Here is a 19,358-nt window from a genome sequence, read left to right as displayed (position 1 = left end):
AACGCAAGACCTACGTGCGGATTTTATAAGGGGGTCTTCCTCCAAAGATGCAGAACTTTTAAAATGTTTCTATGCATTCTGTGGCTCCCCGTCTCTCTTCCTTTTGATCGCCAACCGAGCTTCATGTTGTCAGATTCTTATCCCTTTTCTGAATAGCAAATCCTAAATAGCAATTATAAGACAGGGAAAACGAAACCACTTTCTAATTTGCCTGAGGTTATTTTTCCCATTCTACAGATTCTTAGCCACAAATGGAACCTCGTTTATACGACGTTCAAGAGGCCACGTGAAAACGTAGTACAAGGGTGAAAATCGTACAACTGAAACTTCGCTGAAAATGACCCCATCCGCTCCATAGATCTCAAAGAAAATATCACGGAAATTCAATGGTTTTAATTGCATTTTGTTTGTTATATAATAATCATTGAGAAAAATTACCCACATTAAATTTTTCAAAATCATACTATAAATTAGTTGAATAACTTTAATTCGCATTACATCTCATCGTTGCTTATAAATCTTGAGTATTCTTATATTATTCTCCTGAAGATCTGAAAGAAAAAAAACGTGATTTTTCACTTTTTCAAGAAAGATTTCTTTTATTATCCAAGCAAAGCAGATAATGACTTCAATCTAGCTCTTTGAAAATTCTCTAAAAGGAAAATACTTGAAATACTGGACATCGGTCTTCCTCAAACCATGCGTCGCGGCTCTCAGGGAGCATCGCCAACCTTTGTCAAAGGCGTTGCAGCTAGCTGTTGACATTGCTGATTGCCTGTTTAGTGCTTTGAACGGGTTTTAGACTATTTTGAGCAGGAGTACAACTGAAGGGGGGGGGGTTCTGGTGACCGCCAGAGGGAGCACAAATTTCACCCTTTAACCTCTCCTTCAACATTAAAAATGGTGCTAAAATTCCTGCTTGCCAAGGCTGACTAAGTATCGAGTAGCAGCCTCGATACCGTATCTCTGTCAACAATCAGTCAATCATCAAAGTTTAGGGATTTAAATTTGGCAATATATGCAATGAAAATCTATTATAGTGACACATTTATGTAATCCACAATAATTACATAGCTTCAGTGTAGAGAAAAGATAATTTCCCAACATCTGGAGTTTGAGAGGAGTTGGAGTTTGAGAAGTAAAAACGTCGAGTAATTTAAGTTTTTGCGACTCATGAATGTCTTGTTTCCCTTTTTGCTCCCGTCCATGTCCGTGAGGGTCTGGGGTTATTTGAACTTCAGGAGAAGAACTTGAGAAACGCATCGACATTGAACTGCATTTTTTTCCTTCCAATTATTCTTTTGTTTAATGTTGAAAGAGAAGAGGAAAGGAAATTTCCCACTAATGACCATGTATGTGGACAAGTTCACCGAAAATTTTCAGATTCCGCACCCCAGTAATACATTTTCGCTCTCAATGTCCAATCAGTGCTGGTCATATAACATTCTAGCGGTGTGGTGTGTGACTCCATATTGAATATACGAACTTAAAATGGTTAACAATTAAACAACCAAAAATTAAACGATTAAATATTAGAACATAATTTTAATTACATGAAATTTAAGAATTTAGATCAGCACGACCAGCGTGGATGTGGTGGCTAGTGGCAGCGTAAGGTAAAGAGCAGCTGTGCTTCCGGGTTGATTCCGGTTTATATGTGGGTGAACTGTAGCGCCAGAAGTGCACGTAACAGCACGGCAATTTGCATAGGCCACATCACGTGACAAGCAAACATTTAGCAAAAAACCCTACATGGTCAATTGTTAAAAACTGATCGTCCTTCCGCTTCATGTTTTATGTTTCTGCTCAAGTTGGAATTTTTCGCCCCTCTGAGACCGCGATTTCAGTTTGCGCCAAAATCTGAATAATTTATATAATCTTCATATTTACTATAGCTAGTGTTGGTTTGGAGCACTGGACCGTGGGAGGGGGGCGAATTCACTTTCTCTTCCTTCGACCACTCGTTCTATATTTCGTATGAGAATGGTGTATGTCAAAATTCCCGCTCAACCTGGATGACTGAGTAGTAATTTTTTTAACTTGTTCTGTATTTTGTTATTAATCAAAAAAAGACCATTTCATCATTTTTTTTTTACAATTTTCTTGTTCTTTCGACAGCTTCTTGCATTTCGTAAATTATAATGTGAATATTCAAACGTGAAATTAGTGATAGTGTTTATTAGTTGTCATGATTAAAAAACTGGGTATTTGTGGAATACAAGACTATTGTAGTCCAGGTCGATAAGATATTCGCGAACTGTGCCAAAAGATGCACAGGTATATCGTGTGTTCAGTACCCTCTTCTGTCCCCTTGCCAGTGCCTTCTCTGAAACAAGAACTATTAAAAAAATAGCGCCATGATGACCAAACAGCACATTGCTATTGAGGAAAGTCTGCACAAAAACGTTTGGCGTACGAATCTCTCGGTGAGAAACATAAAAAGCCGTTCGGAATCGGCTGTGAACTGTGTAAGTCCAATTAGTCCTATTGTGAAAAAAATGAAGATGGTGGAGAAAAGAAATGATCAAATGAGCATGTTTTTCTTTATTCTGAATCTAAGTGTATAACTAGGATGACCAAATGAAAAAAAAAAGAAATGGACATTTTCATTGATGTAGGGCCTATAGCTCATGTTAAAATAACTAATTTACGATTTAAAAATTTCAAAAAGGTGAGTATTTTTTAGCAAGCTTCACAAAATTAACATTTTTACTAAAACGATGAACTATGTACTGTGTAGCTCACAAATATATATATATATATATATATATATATATAGACACTTATCTACTACAAGTTTGGATTCTTGTTCCGCAGAGCGCATGCTGACTTTTGGGGCACCCCGTATATTAAGGAAATATTCAAAATTTGTTAAGGGTTCCGCAGAAGTCTCGTAATCGTCAAGGGTTCCGCATGAGCTTCCACGTTGGAAAACCCTGCTATAGGGTTCAATGGTCCGTACTTCTCTTCTTCTTTGAGGCAATGGCGACAGTTCTGGGGATACGGTCTTCTCGATACGGCGTCGGCATTTCCGTGCGATGCTGCTCCCTTATGATCCTGGATCTCCATGTCGTACTTCTGCAGCCGTTTTATCCATCGAGCGACTTTACCATCGGGGTTTAGGAAGTTGAACAGCCAGCTCAATGAGACGTGGTCTGTACGAAGGAGAAATTTCCAGTAGTAGAAGTAATGATGAGAAATGTTCGAAAGCTTTGACGTTTGCAAGCAGCTCCTCACAGGTGACGCAATAATTCCGCTCGGGCTTGGAAAAACTTTTGCTGAAGTAAGCAATGACATGTTCTTAGCCCTCCACTTCGTGCGATAAAACTCCTATCCCGTTGTTACTCGCGTCCGTGTCGAGGATGAATTCCTTCTCTGCTCGTGGAAAAGTAAATATTGGAGCAGATGTTAGGGCTTGTTTCAGTGACGTAAAGACCTTTTCGCACACGTCAGTCCACAGGAATTTTTGTTTTGCTTCAGTGAGTCGGTGGAAGGGAGAGGTCTTGCTATCTTGAAGAAGCCTTGGACAAATTTCCGGTAATAGGTGCAGAGTCCCAGGAAGCTTTGAAGCTCGTGCACATTCCCTGATAGTTTCTAGTCTTCTACTGCTTTGGTCTTCTCAAGATCCGTCCTTATTCCCTCTCGAGAGATGATGTGACCCAAGTAGGTGACTTCGTGTCTAAACAGACAGCACTTTGTCGAGATTAATTTCAAATTGGCATCTCTCAACTTCTGAAGGACTTCGCTCGCATTCTCTAGATGTTCCGAGAATGTTCTTCCAACTATTATGTCATCCAAGTACACGGGACGTTGACGGCTCGACGATGCTCTTGACTCGCATTTCCTCTAGCAGTTTACCAACTTCTTCTTGCTTAGCAAACTGAAGTCTTCTAGGATGTTGTTTGATTTGTGCTCTGCGAGATGGCCGCTTTTCAGTTTAACAGCTCGGAGCTTCGAAGGGTGTCTTTTTGTCCTTTTTTGGATATGTCATGCGGCAGGATCTTCATAGGTGGCCCTCCTCATGGCATCTCCAGCAGACCAGAAGCTTATCTCTCCAAAATTTTCAGGGTCGTTCCTGGCACTCTTCAGGAGGGAGTTCTTTCAACTCTCTGATGATGTCCGAAGTAGTGCCCTCCGCAACAGCACCGACGACCACTCCTCGTTCTCAACTCAAAGCTTGATGGGCTGCTTCGAACTCCATGGCATAAACCAGGGCCGTAAATAGGATTTTTCCCGCCCACACAACTTTAAAATTCGATCATTTTATAACAGTGTTCTTTGTTTCCACCTAAATTTCTCCGCCCTGGGCAGTTGCCCCCTCCACCAGTTACGGCCCTGATGTAGACGAGGACGCTTTTCACGTCCTTGTATTCCGCAGACACAACGACAGCTGCATGTCCGGAGCCTTGGCGGATCTCCCGCACAATCACTTGTTCCTACCTGGAGTCATAAGTTCTTTGTGGGAGTATCGCACCGTTTTTCACTTTATTTTTTTTGCAATGACTGATGAAACACTGATATTGAAATAAAACTTACATGCAGTGGACCGTCAGAGCCTAGCCCAGGGTCTCCAAAACATTTTAAATTTTTTATTTGAGATTTTTTTTTTTTTCTTTTTAAATGTTATAGTGAAACGTCACTACAATGATACTAAATGTATGAATAAATCCCTTTACACACAACGATATTTTTCAAATCTCGTAGAAATCGCCTATAGTCTAATGTTAACTCCTCTCAATACAATGGCAATATCCTTCAATACGATAAATCTCGCTATAGCAATTTTTTTTTTTTTAATTTTGAAACCATTATAACGGTATTTTTCATATTTCGCCCGAAATATTCAATTACCAAGGCCACGACAATCAAAATGCCCAACGAGGTAGATGAAAAAAGATGCCCATAAGAAGGCCTGGCAGTCCAGTGGTTAGGGAGCTAGCTTCTGACTCTGCAGGTCTGGGTTCGAATCCCGGTTCGGGGATGGATGTTTACTAACACACTAACAAATTCCCTGGACAGATCGTAAAGATCTCTTGGGAATACGTGGTGATCACGTTATTATTAAATATAGATGTCAAATATATATATATAAAAATTTAGCAACCTGATAAGAGCAATAAAAAACCAATAATTATGAAAAAATATAAATATACTGCCCATAAAAAATTATAGTTTATCTAATCTAAGAATGGATAGCTTTTCGATTAATCCCCCTGTTTATTGTTCTTCTTTTTAAACGTGTCAATTGTGTTTGGAACTCATGACCCCTAGAGATAAGCTATTCCATTTATTGACAACCCTACTAGAGAAAAACTCTGTGACACCACAACCTAGAATTGTCCCTTACTAATTGGTACTGATGTCCCGTTGTCAAAGCAGTTGATTGACGATGTATTAATAACTCTTGGTCCATTTTATCCATCACGTTAAAAATTTGAAACACTTTAATCATGTCCCTGACACCTGCACTCATCCAATGTAAACATTTTCAAAAAAATCAAATTTCTCTTCATAGCTTAAGCCCTGCGTGATGTCAAGAGCACACATGACTCTTCTCTGCACCCCTGACCAAGTCTATGTCCCTCTGTAGGTAGGGTCTCCAAAACCTGACCGCATATTCCAATGCAGGATGAAAAGTGGAAGGATATCTTTAGGAGAACATGAAGAGACCTTTCCAGAATGAAACTGATTATCCTATTGGATAGGTGAAGTACATATATGTTTGATGATTTTGTGAATAGAGACACATTTTTTTTATATCTGTAACGTGAGGTTTGGTAACATTGTTCAAATCTACTATAGTATGAATTGGTGCGACTCGGTTCGGACGGGGCCGCAAGTAGATACTTTGCCAGCTGGGACAAGCCCACATTTTGGCACCCCCATGTAATGTAGGAGCAGTTGAAGAGTGAATCTTGCACCACTTCTATTCCATCACCAGGGCACCGGACCCGCTTGCTTCCCCCTAAACGTGGCCCTCAGTTGAGATGACTTATAACTGGGCACACATATTTGAAAGCTCTCCCAATTGAAACCTGTCTTAAAGAGCAATGGAAGCTAATCCCTTGTGATAGATTAGGATGAAGTACAGACTTACAGTGTGATCAAATACAAAGACTTCAACAGGCAAAAGGCCCAAAGAGGTGCCAGGTATTCAAAGATGATTGGAAAATGTCCGTATGAGTTACACTATTAATGGAAACATAAATGACAAAAACTTATAAATACAAATATACTGAACATAGGTTCTAACAAGTTATATTTTTACTGTATAAGCATAATGAAAAAAAAAAAAACCACACACACATTTCTATAGCTACATGTGCATTTAAAAAAAATTAATTTACTTAAGGATGCTTCTTTTTTTCCCTTTACTCAATTTGACATTTGAATGATTCTCTGGCGCATTCACACTCAATAATAAAGTGTAGGAAAAAATAATTTTTTTATCAAAATATTTTTACCAGGCATAGTATTGAAGGAATGAAGTAAAAATAGATAGTTTGAACAAACTTCAGGCAACAAAGCAAAAATTAGTGACCCTAACAAAATCAGAAACATACATGCAGCACATGAATAAAAAAGCACCATCAGTATTGGGATTCGAACAGTGATCAGGATCACCAGAATTTTGAAAGCAAAGAATATAATTAGAAAAATGTTTAATTGAACTTATAATCACCTATTAGTTCCCATTTTTAAGGCAGATGTTTTGGTGTCTCCAACAGGATGGTGACAATAGTTGCAAGATGACATAGATTCAAGGCACTCTTTTGAAGACAAAGAAAAATTCCTTGAATGATATTCATTTTTATTTGATGATAGACTAGCTAATTTTGGTGGTGTAGGTGGTGGAATAGTAGCCCATTTTAGCATAGGCTTGTGTGATTTTTTGGTCTTTAATTGTAAAGTAACGTCTTCTGAGGAAGAATACTGTAAGCACTTCCTGAGCTTCACACTACAAGGGGGTGGATGACGAGGATGACAAGTCATTTTCTCAGAATATGCAGTTTTTTTCTCCACCATTTCAGTGATAACCTGTGTTGTATGATGCTGTTGAAAGAAACTGTTTTGTACCACTGATTTACTACATTTGGAACCCAAAATATTGTTCATCCCAGAGTCTTTGCCATCAATAGATGAGGTGTAAGTCTGAGTATCAAAAGAAACTTCACTTTTTCTTCTATACTGCATTCTATTTGGAGCGCACACACCTTTATGTTCTTCTTCCAGGACTACTGGCAGTTTTGGAGGCAGAGCAAAGTCTCTATCAAGAATGAAATTTGACAAAATGAGAAAGATGTATGCAGTATAACTCTATCAGACCAAACTACACGAAAATAGATGAAATGTAAATACGCCAGAGATGCTTCATTTTGGTCAAGGTTTATTTTAACTTTATCTTTTCATTGCTTTTAAAATCATTCAAAAAAAATATCAAATAAAGTATATAAAAATATTTTTCAGATATTAAAAAATTTTATGAGACTTATTGAATAAAATATGAAAAATGTGTCAATATATATATATATACACACAGGGTGCATAGCAAACAGGGGGTATGGTATTTTACTGGTGAGCCGCTGATCCTAGAGGTATACTTCCAATTAGAAAAAGTTTCCAAATAACATGAATAGCATATCTGAGTACTACACCTTTCAAGGGCTGTGTGGTTATTAAAATATAAAAATTTACTTTTATACAGTACCCAGGTCTCAAAAGCCAATTAGAAAGTTTTTGCAGTCTCTCCTGATGCCAAAAAAATTTCCACGTTTTTAAGTGCAATTATCACTGAAATATTCAAATTTGAAAAATGAAGGAAATTTCAAAAAAGACAGAATTAAATGGGAGTAAAACTGATTTTTTTTTTCCGCATTTAGAGCTGTTTTTCCCAAACTTTCCTTCATCTTTGAATATCTCAGTGAATATTGTACGTAGAATCATGGATTTTTTTGGCATCAGGAAAGACAGGGCAATAACTTTCTAATTGGGTTTCTGGGCAGGGGGGGGGGTGGGGCTGTATAAAAAAAGTTAATTTTTTTAAACTATATGACCCCTTGAAACATATAAGTGACATATCTGAGAACTACATATTATTTGGAATTCTTTTTAAATGGAAGTATACCACTATGATGAAACAGTTTCCCAGTAAAATGCCATAACCCCGTTTGCTATGCACCCTGTATATATATATGTTACTGCCAAAGCCTGAAGTTGGCCACTTTGCGAACTGGATGGATCCAAAATATGGGCTTTGAGCAGGCCCTATATGTCAATCCCTATATATGGATCACGATATTCAGATATCAATATTAAAATTCCTTCCATTGTTAGGATTACCATGGCTAACCATAATAATTATGTTCAACTATGGCTAATTATAAATGACCAAAATTATCACAAAAATATGCCAATGTGGTAATGATCCTGAATCATAGAGATGCATAGGAATCTATATATATGGGCCGGAAGAAGTCTGAATTTCAGACAAAGGCCAGTTCGCAAAGGGGCCAACTTTAGACTTTGGCAGTAACCTATATAACATACAAAAATAAATCGTGCTTTGATTGAAAACAATAATTACTTAGCTAAATAACTGCTCAAAAATTATTTTATATATACATGTCTCTCTCTATTTGACACAATATTAATATTCCATTTCGCTTGCAAGTCAGCATGAAGGAGCTGCACCAAATCAGATTTCATCTATTGATGTACTTTCATACAAAATTCATCGGGCATTTTGCCAAACATTTACATATCAAATTTAAGGCAGAGGAACAATTTACAAATACAAACACAAAGGCCACAACAGGCAAATTGCCCAACAAGGTGGCTGAAAAATATGCCCATAAAAAATATGGATGTCAAATATAACCAAAATACAGCAACCTAATATGAAAGCGCATATCACGAAAGAAAAACTAATAATTAATAATAAAATTAACTGCCCATAAAAAAATGGAAATATTAAGCAGAAAATATAATTTATTCATCTGTTTACATAAAAATTGTGCTTATTGGTGAATTACTTTTAACAGCTCAATTTTTTTGGCCTCTTTTGAAAGAAAGATCATTGCTACCTTGATTTTTTGTATATAGCCTGCAATAGAGAAATTGCTCACTAAGGTGGAAAAGTTCAATACATAATTTACATCATTATATAGCCCACATTTGTGGGTTTGAACCCCTTATTTCAATCAATTCTTTCAGCAGAAGGTGAGAGTCACCCAAACTCTTTCTCCCAAACCTGTTTCCAGGATGAAGTTATAAAAGATGAATAAAATTTAAATTGTACAATGGAACCTCCCCTAACAGACACTGCCATTAATGAAACCTTCTGTTAATGGACATTTATATGATCCCCAGTCCTATGGAGTAGGGCTTTATTGTATTTCACTCCCCATTAGCAGACACTTTTGATAGCGGACAGTAAAATAATCCAAACTCTAATTTATTAATTTTTGGTCATAAATCGAGCATTTATCATATTCAACAAGACTAACATCATGAGACTGGTTAATTTTGTGCCACTGTTGACAGGCCAGGAGGGTTCTCTGGATCAATACAGTGGGGTGAAGCTTCAGCTTGGTGCGCATTGCACTAAGCCCGGAAGTCAACGGCTATAGCTCTGTAGCTATAGCTAAAAACCATGCGACAAACAGTAAAAGGGGGGCACCGCCCCCCCAAATCTGGCTCCACTGGATCTGGAATAAGGATTTATTTCTGTTTCGCCCAGTCCGTTCTGTACTGAGTGGGATGGTGGCTTCTGATTTACGAATACCTGAATACCCTTAAGGGTGAAACAGGGGTGTTGTTGATGCATATTCAACTAAGATTATGTTTAATCCCAAGCTTGTGCTGGCATTAAGGATAAATCGTCAATTAATTATGTACTTAATTAGAACATAATTATGGCTCATAATGGTGAATTTGAATGGTAATATTGGTTTGGTATGTTAATGCAAGTGAAGAAAGCCAACATTACAAGACTGACACTTTTGTTATAAATGTTATCTTTTTCACACTTATTTTAATTTGATTTTCATTGAAAAATTTATATGTGTGTAGTGCACGTATCATGTACAGGTAAAAATAATTAACTGTTTTAATGAAAAAAAGAAAAAGGTCATAAATTTTCCATATTTATCAGACTGCTCAAATTTATTTAGAAATTACGCATAATCGCTGATGAAAGTAATAAAGTGAAATTCGATAAAAAATTTTTTTATCGAAATGACTGATGATTACGCATATATATAACCAACATTGTATCACTTTTACAGTAACATTAAAATGTGTAGGGACTAATTGCGACTGAAGCCAAAAGTTGAATAAATGTGAAAGTCGTATATAACCAAGAATTCATTCACTCTATATCTTACCTCCCCATAGTGGGCATTCCCTATTAGCAAACAAAATTTTTGGTCCCATGGGTGTCCATTATCGAGAAGTTCTACTGTACATTGTTTTGAAATATTTGTTTTGTAATTAAAAAAATACCATTGTGCATTACTCCCATCCTTATACTGCTTAAACTTTGATATTTATGACAATATTTCTGAATAATTAGCTAAAAGAAATAGGGTGTTGTTGATAAAAAAAAATAAAATATTTTAGATATAATTAATTACTTGTGTCTAGTATTAGAAAAAATTAAAAAGAAAATTCAATTAAAACAATTTCTTTTCCTATGTTTGATGTTTGGTCAAATATAGCAATTTCAATTTGAAACTGTCAGCTGAAATGTCAATGTGACAAACTTATGATAAACAAAATGGAACCTTATTTAGTTTGTGTACTTTTGCATTTTATATGATATTGACTTTGCAATTGAATATTGATACAGCAATTATTTACCTATTATACCATAGGAGTGTGAATGTATAGTATATACAGGGTGATTCAGAAAAGATGGGGAAAAACTATAGCAGGTAATACCAATACGAACAATTGTCATCAAAGAATGTATGGTCTAACATGAAATGCAAACATGCTAGCATGTTTTGCAACGCCTGCTCCACAAATGTTAAAACAGCATTCCTGTTGAAATTTACTGGGAGAGAAAGAACACCATGTATGCAAATGTAGCCTAAAGAAGAAACCGTATGCAACTGCATCACAGTGAATACAAATCACGTATGCCAGCCCTGTGAAGTTATTCCAGCGTGCAACCATTCTAACAGTTGTAATGTACAAGATGGCATCCGTGCCTTTTATTCACTGTGATGCAGATTTGCATATGGTTCCTTCTTCTTTCCCAGGTTACATTTGCATGCATGGTGGTGTTCTCCTTCTCCCGATAAATTGCAACAGGAATGTTGTTTTAACATTTGCAGAGCAACCATTTTGAAACGCAATTCAACGCGTTTGCGTTTCATGTTAGACCATGCATTCTTTGATGACAATCTTTGGTGTGTACTATCACCTCTTCAAGTTTTTCCCATCTTTTCTGAATCACCCTGTATATAATACACTATGATACTATATACTACAATAATATATTGTACAATTTCATTATATAATAAATCCAGCACTAATCGTTGCACAACAAATTTACTATAGCAGGTTGAATCAAAAAGTCAAATGACAGTTGATTTCAATTTAAGATTTTCTCTATTTACTACACAATTTTTTCGTAACAAACTACCCAATAATCACAGTCGTTATTTATAAGACTTGATTGAAAGTTCATCTTAAAACATTACTTTATGTAGTTTAGGGAATAAGTCTTTTTTTACCATGAAAATTAAAAAGTAGGGATTAATAAATAAATGAAGTATGAAATTCAAAGTTTCATCATTTTATTGCTATACAGCACTAATTCTATACACCTATAACCTCTACAACAATCACCTATATAATACTATTACTCACTGATCCTGATGCACTTTCCATAGTGTTAATACATTCCATTTTTAATTATACATTTCTTCAGTCCCTTGAATATCGTTAAATAAGTTGTATTATTATTAGTATATAATCTAAGTTCATAACATTAGGAATAAGAGTGTGATGATACCCACTTATGTTATCTGGCAAAATGACTGAAATTGCTATACTAAATTTGTTTACTGTTTAGGCCTACTCATTCACAAAATTATGCAAACACAGATTTTTACCAATCAATTTCTTCTAATAATGACACTTCATACATGGTGTGCAAACAGGCCCATCAAAAAATAAGGAAAAAAAAACATTTGCATTCAAACAGTGTAATTTAAATTGTATTTGGCAGTTTCAGACTAGGAAAATAAGATTTGTTTATGTGGGTGTATTCACAGAGGAGTTTGATAAAATCATGGTTGCAGGCTAGGTTATAGCGGGTTATGGTGAACAGCAAATTTTCTGATTTAACAGGTGTCGCAAGTGGGGATCTCAAGGAAGAGTACTTGGTCCCATACTCTTTTCAATTTTCATAGATAAACTTGATCACAAAAGTGATGGGTTCACAGATGGTGTTAAATTAATAGGTTTAGTTGGGAATGAAAGTGATAGAGAATTGCTCAAGACCAACTTAAATAGGATTGCAGAATGGAAAATAATTGGAACATGACTTTTAGCATTGACAAGTGCATGGTTGCTCATTCTGGTAGGAACAATAAAGGTTTCATGAGCTGAATGTTAAAACTATTCTGGATGCAAATGGGTTCACTGAAATGGGATTTCTCAGCAATGAAAACCCTAGGTTTTTCTGAACATTGTTTGGCGGTGGTAAGAAATAGGATGCTCAGTTTTATACTTAAAAAGATCTCTTCACATTTTCCCAGTCATCCTTCTGCTCTTTTCGAGGCATGGTTCGTCATGAACTGGAGTATGCTGAATGGTTTTGAAGACTATCTTCAGAAGGGTACACATTTGGTTGAACGGGTACAAAGAAAACCACTAGAGCACTAGCGGGTATGCATGGCTTGAGCTATGAAGAGAGACCTGATATGCTGAATATGTTTTCTTTAGAACTTAAGGAATATGATCATGGGCGGAGATACTTTGAAGGAGGGCCATGGGGAGGTATTCCCCCCCCCCCAGCATTAATGGGGGAGCCGACTCATATAATGTATATTCTCTCGCTCACATATACAGTCAAATTACATTATAACAAACACCAAGACACTGGAAAAATCACTTTGTAATAATGAAATTTCATTATAAAGGAATTCCAAATTTTTAGACTCTTCCTAAGTAAACTTATCTGGGGAATAAGAAATGTTTTTGTTAAAAAACAAGATTTTTGCTATAACGATATTCATTAAAACATGAATCTACTGTATATGAACTGACATAATCATCATCATGCTCCCCGCCTCAGCATTTCAAGTCATCTCACCTAGGGATATGATTGAAGTACAGTCAACCCTTGGTTTATGAACATTTTGATTTGGAAACAAATCAGTTTAGAACAAAAAATGATTCAGTTCACAAACAAAACATGATTCAGTTTACAAACTAATCGTGGTTTATGAACATGTAAAAAATGGCCTAAATCATGAAGGAAACATATTTCAGAAGTCTGAATTTTCAATTTTTTTCCATAGAATTTGGTTTTCAAAGTAAAGTAAAATTCTTGCCACCAAATACGGCTCCTCTTATCCAGCCCATGGATCAGCAAGCGATTGAAAACTTTAAAACATTAACACTCTTCAGAGTTTCATATAGTTGTCTTGCAATTATATCTGACACACAACTTACATTCAGTAACTTCTGAAAACATTATTTCAAAATCCTACACTGAATATTTCTTAAAGCGGGGCTGCAAGTGTCTTACAGAACCATCAATTTGGCTTGGAGTATATTTTGTGGCCACACAGTGTTGCAAGCTGAGATTTTGAGTGCTTCGCTATCCAGATTAAAGGGCATACACACTGATGAAACCAGACTTTGCTCTGGCATCATTTTCATTTGGTTTGTATTTCATCTCTTTCTGTGTATGGTAATTAATTTCTTCAGTGTTGGTTCAATGATTACCATTGGTTTTACATTAGGAACAGGGGCTGTTGTAAAAGTTTACACTAGAAATCTTTGGGATCCCAAGAATGGATTAATTCATTTTACACTGATTCCTATGCAAAAAATTATTTCAGTTTGAAAACAATTTGGTTTATGAATGAACTTCTGGAACAAATTAAGTTTGTAAACTGAGAGAGTTTATTGCATTTAAAATTTTAATGGGATTGATAAGATGCATTTTGTATTCTCAATACATTATTAATGAATCAAAGTTTAGGTACTTTCATTCATTGAAGTGGCACCCATTTATCTGATTTCTTATGCTACTACAGTAGACTCTCAATAATCTGGCTGCTTGTTAATCCGGCCCATCCAGTAATTCAGCATTTTTTAGGCAGGTTTTCTTTGAGCATAGAAGAGAAAAACATGTCACAGTATGTTTGCGCACTGAAGTTTGTATTATTTAAATGGGCTTTTTCAATTGACGTCCAGTAATTTAGCGTATTCAATAATCCAGTACACTCTGGTCTGATATGTGGGGGATTAGCGAGAGTTTACTATAATACAGGGGGTGAACTATCTCTGCGGTCCTTAGCCGAAAAAAAGTAGTTAAGCCCCGATTTGTCCTTAGATGGCCAGTAGTTCGACTTTTCGATACTATCTCTAAGCTAAGGACTTTTTTTTAGTAGTTACTTAGGACCGCTGCTAAGGACTGCCTAGCACCAGTCCTAAAGCAGCAAGAAAAGTAGTTCACGGCGGCCATCTTGGAAAAGAGGAAATTTCGCCTCTGGCCGCGAGCTCTCGCTGTGATATTTAGCGGTGAAATATGCTGTTTTTTTTCGAATTAAAATTTTTTTTACGATAATAATGACAGATAAAACTTGGATTATATCTTCGGTGTCATCAAAGTTGAAGTGATTCATCGTTATATCCTCAAAAACCTGCTGTCGTATACGTTTCTGTTGACATCGGCGATCGAAGCCACGACGAAGTGCTAGCATGTTCATTACTGAGGTAAGAATTATTTTATTGCTATCGAACTATATAAGAAGAGTGTTAGAGATATTATTAATATTTTTTTGCTCGGTAAATGCGTTATTTAAAAATATAAATGGACATAATGTCACGCAATCAATAGGGCAGTGGATCCCACTTGGTAATGCTGGAAAAATATCAAATAGCCCATGTATATTTTGGGTTGTATTGAAAATATTTACATGGCGAATGAAAGATGAATCTCCAATTACGATAATATCAAATTGAAATTTTACATTCTATGTTTTTTGCTACATTAATTTTTTTTAATGAAAAATTATGTCTAAATGAATTGAGCACATGCGTAAATAAATAATTACAAATATAATTCATTGATAATAAATTATAGCACCTAAATGACAAAAAATTTAATAATTTTTTTGTGATGAGTAATGGTGAAATTGAAATAAAGCATGGTAAAAATTGGCAGTAATGTTAAATATTAAATTTTGTAAAACTCGTGCACTAAATTTAGTGTAAAGGATTAAAATATAGATTTGATATTTTAAACTGTTCAAATGAACAATATTGTAATACTTAGTGAAAGTTAAATTTTCAGAAAAAAATCATAAGCTACTACTTTAAAAATTGCACTCTGTAACTCGCTCTGAGATGAATATTTAATAAGGAATCATTATATTGTTTTGTTGATATAAAAAATGAAATTCGTACAATGCTGGGACTAAAATACAAAGTCTTAATTTCAGGCACAGTTTTTAGTGTCGAGGTATATATATTATAATGAAAGGAAGCAGATTAGTGTTTGAAACATATTACTACTTCAGTATTTGGGTTATGGCCTTGCTGTGGGTGTTCAAATTTAATTTTTTGCCAAAAATTGTTTTTGATTTTGTGTGTATGGGTAACGACGGAAAAAAAATTTCCATGTCGAATACTTAAGAACTTTAAAATATAACATTTTGAGATGTTATGGAACTGAAACTTTTAACATTTAAACTTTTAACAAGCATTTATTTTTTAACGATGTTGTTAGTAAACAGCTGATATATATATATATATTGTATATATACATTTGTGAGACTTTTCTAACTCTTGAAAAATTTTGTTTCCCAGGAACTTGGCTGTAGGTAGCTACGAAGTTATGTGAAGGTTTTCAAGGTTATTAAACAATTATACCAGAGCAAACAAAGGTAATTTTAATTCTTTGTATTTGACTTTGAGCAACAGTTTTCATTATTATTTTCATGTAAAATAAAATATTTCCATGCATGATTTAATGACATAAATTTTAACATTGTGTCGCATCATTTTCACTGATTTCATTTGTATCAACAACCCTAGTGGAACAAATACAGTCGAACCCGATTTAACACCACCATCCCACCCACAGAATTTTGACGTTGTATCAGATCATAATCATAATAGCGTTTCGGAGAGGCTGTATTACATAAATTCACATGTTTATTAAGAAATGTTGTATTTCAGTGTCTTATTTATGTTGCACCATGATTAAAATAACCTATTTTATACACATTCAATTTTAAGTTGAGAAAATTCATAAAAATTGTAAACTGTACAATCACTTGAATATTTCTCAATATAAAACTCAACAGAAACATACTTCCCTCTGAAATTATTGTAATTTCAGCGACACATTTTATATGTGCAAAAACAAAATAAGCAGGGGGGAAAGGTGGCATTGTTTTTAGTCCATACCATATTGGTTTTTCTCGAGAAATATCTTGCTATGAGTAATTTTCTTTATAATCATAATTTTTTCAGATACTATTGAAAGAACAACTCTTTTTGACATAATTGAATTGAGCAAATTAAGATAGATTTCTTAATGGCTACCTGTACCACTCAAAATTTGACCAGTGCAAGTAAAAACATGTATACTGTTGAAAAACCTGTCTTGGCTATATAAATGAGAGGGAGGACATTAAAAAAAACCTTTAGAAGCTTTGCTAACTGAAAAGCAATATTAATTCTTTGAAAATGTTATTATCATATTTACTGATGAGCAAATTTTGTGAATGGAAATATTAAAACAATTAATATAATTGACGACAAATAATATCATACTTTTTAACTAGTAAGACCATACAACACTGCAAAATTTCTATGTTAATTTAAATAGGGTTCCCCGATCCACAAGAGGTTGCTAAGGATGTGTTTTAGAGCGAAGCTGAAAGTAAAGTGAAAATTTGAAGTTAGCTGCGTGCCAATAGGTTTTTTCACTTCATCTGTCTGACCAAAATTTTAGGGTAGAACCATGGCTCGAAAAATTGAAAAACATTTTAGGTGCCGGCCAAATTTCTTGGCAGCCAAGCATATTTTTAGGAGAAATAATCCAAAGTAAAAACAAATTATATTTAACTTTTTCAGCACTTGGTGATGATCTTCACATATTGGAAGATGCAGGACATAAACTCCAAATATTTTGTGATCTGCATAGAAAATTTTAGGTGTCAGTATGATTTTCTTTTTTGCAATGTTGGCTCCTAAGATTTGTGAAGCCCTAGGTAAATACATCTAGACATGAACAAGTGCATCTGTGTGCAATGCCAGGCCTCCCTTGTAAAACACAGTTGATGCATTTTGGATCCTACTGTGATAAAATGGTGGCGAGTCGACAAAGTGCTATTGTGCACGAATTATCTCTACTTATGCAACTAAAGACTGTTATAATTTGAAATCAAATATACAGTACATTTAAAGATTGATAAGCATAATAAAGGTGTTTTTTTCTTCCTCTTTCTAATTTCAGGTAAATCAACATTTGAAGATGCAGATGGAAATTTATGAATCTTAAAAAATTATATTCTTGAAAGATGCGATTGCTAAGAAAAGTACAACCAATAAATTGTGATTATGATAACTCTCTATGAACATATGTTTGAAATAAAATGTTTTTGTATGACAAATCATGTGTGCAAGTTGTTATTCAATTCATGTTTCTATTAATCAGCTTCAATCATTCATCTTCTAATCAACTGAAATGAAATATACGATCAAACGAAAGTTATCAGGTGAAGTTATTTGTTGGAAGCTAAATATGAAACAGATAAATTGATGAAAGATCTTTAATATAGAAGTATATATCTTTTAAATATTGAAGTATTCACTTGCATTAACAGGTAAGTGCTCATTCATAGAGAATCATGTTCTGATAATATTTTTTAATACTGGAGGAGAAACCCATAGTTTAAAATACAGAACTACAATATGCAGCAAGGCAGTTAATTCTTTTAATTATAAATTATCAGTAATTTATTATTTTAGTTGCTCCAGAAAGAATTTGCAATTCGTTGTTTCAATGAATTTAAAAGGAATAAAAATGGATAATAATTTAACAAATTGGTCTTTAAAAAAAAATGGCACTCAATATTAAAAATAGTATTCAGCTGGGGCCTCGAGTAGGGCTCCTGAGGTGAATAGGGGGCCCAAAAATCTATAATTATTTTGAATAATAACCCTTTCAAGAAGAGCCGCCCCCCCCCAAAAAAAGGGGAAAGTCTGCCCCGAAAAGGCACATTACGGCCATAGGCTCTAGTGCCGGTAACCTTAATTTCTTACATTTTGTTGTAAGAATTTTTTTTTCTTCCAAATTTTGATTTCATCAGTATGCGACCCACTTATATGCAGCTGGGGTCCCATATACTCGCTTCTTCAAGCATCCAAAAGTGGGGTCCATGAGCTCGGACAAGAAAAATACTTTGACTATTATTATATACTGAATCTTATTCTAAAAAAAAGTCGCAAGATGAAAAATGCAACGTCCTCATACGTTTACAAAATAATTAAACTAGCCAGCGATATTAGAGTAAAAAAAATGTATGGAGAGTCCCTCGGGAAAAAAAAGTTTGTTTATAACATGTTTGTTTGTAAACATGAAATCGCTGCCACAACCCACTGCGGAAAAACGATTTTTAAATAATTAGTAGTAGTTGTAGGCTTCAAACGGCATCCCGATTGGTTAGAGATCTGTTACTCCCTAAACCAAAAATTTTCTCCCCCTCTAACTACTGTTTCACGTCACGTGACCTTAAGGACTGGTAGTACATAGTACCTCTTAACTACTAGTAGTTGAAGCGGTCCTTAGCTTCAGTCCTCCGACCGGTAGTTCATTAGGACTAGTAGTTACTAAGGACTGCAGAGATAGTTCACCCCCTGGGTGGTTATAAACAAACTGACACTACTCAGACATATGTAGCACCCATTCTAAAGAAGGTATTATGATGAAATTTGGTAAAAAATATATATATGAACCATGTGGAAAAGATTCAATAAAAAATAGTTAAATTTCTGACCACCAAGTGAAAAGTGAAATTTTTTTTTATCACAGTTATCTTTTTCCCATGGATCCAAATAATGTATATACAGCCATGAATATTTTTTATGGGCATTGTATA

General features: G+C 35.0%; 1 protein-coding gene and 1 long non-coding RNA gene across 5 annotated transcripts in view; one reads left to right on the top strand and one right to left on the bottom strand.

Annotated features, from left to right (window-relative positions):
- LOC149074679 (uncharacterized) overlaps positions 1 to 19,358 on the bottom strand; it is a 459,047-nt gene that overhangs the window by 200,960 nt on the left and 238,729 nt on the right. For 2 of the 4 annotated variants that reach the window (XM_089247147.1, XM_089247149.1), the window contains exon 20: positions 6,683 to 7,267. The exons of the other annotated variants lie outside the window; for them this stretch is intronic. In XM_089247147.1, the coding sequence (XP_089103273.1) occupies positions 6,683 to 7,267 (585 nt within the window). The remainder of the gene's footprint in view (positions 1 to 6,682; positions 7,268 to 19,358) is intronic. 4 annotated transcript variants of the gene reach the window in all.
- LOC149074681 (uncharacterized) lies at positions 14,808 to 17,801 on the top strand. Its single transcript, XR_016194419.1, has 3 exons — positions 14,808 to 14,961; positions 16,057 to 16,133; positions 17,714 to 17,801. It is a non-coding gene; the product is annotated as an uncharacterized LOC149074681 (long non-coding RNA).

The sequence above is a fragment of the Pholcus phalangioides genome, unplaced genomic scaffold, assembly GCF_987345545.1.
Source record: "Pholcus phalangioides strain wild (caught in Gottingen) unplaced genomic scaffold, Ppha-v1.0 ptg000017l_1, whole genome shotgun sequence".
Taxonomy (NCBI): domain Eukaryota; kingdom Metazoa; phylum Arthropoda; class Arachnida; order Araneae; family Pholcidae; genus Pholcus; species Pholcus phalangioides.
This window is presented reverse-complemented; position numbering and strand designations above follow the sequence as displayed.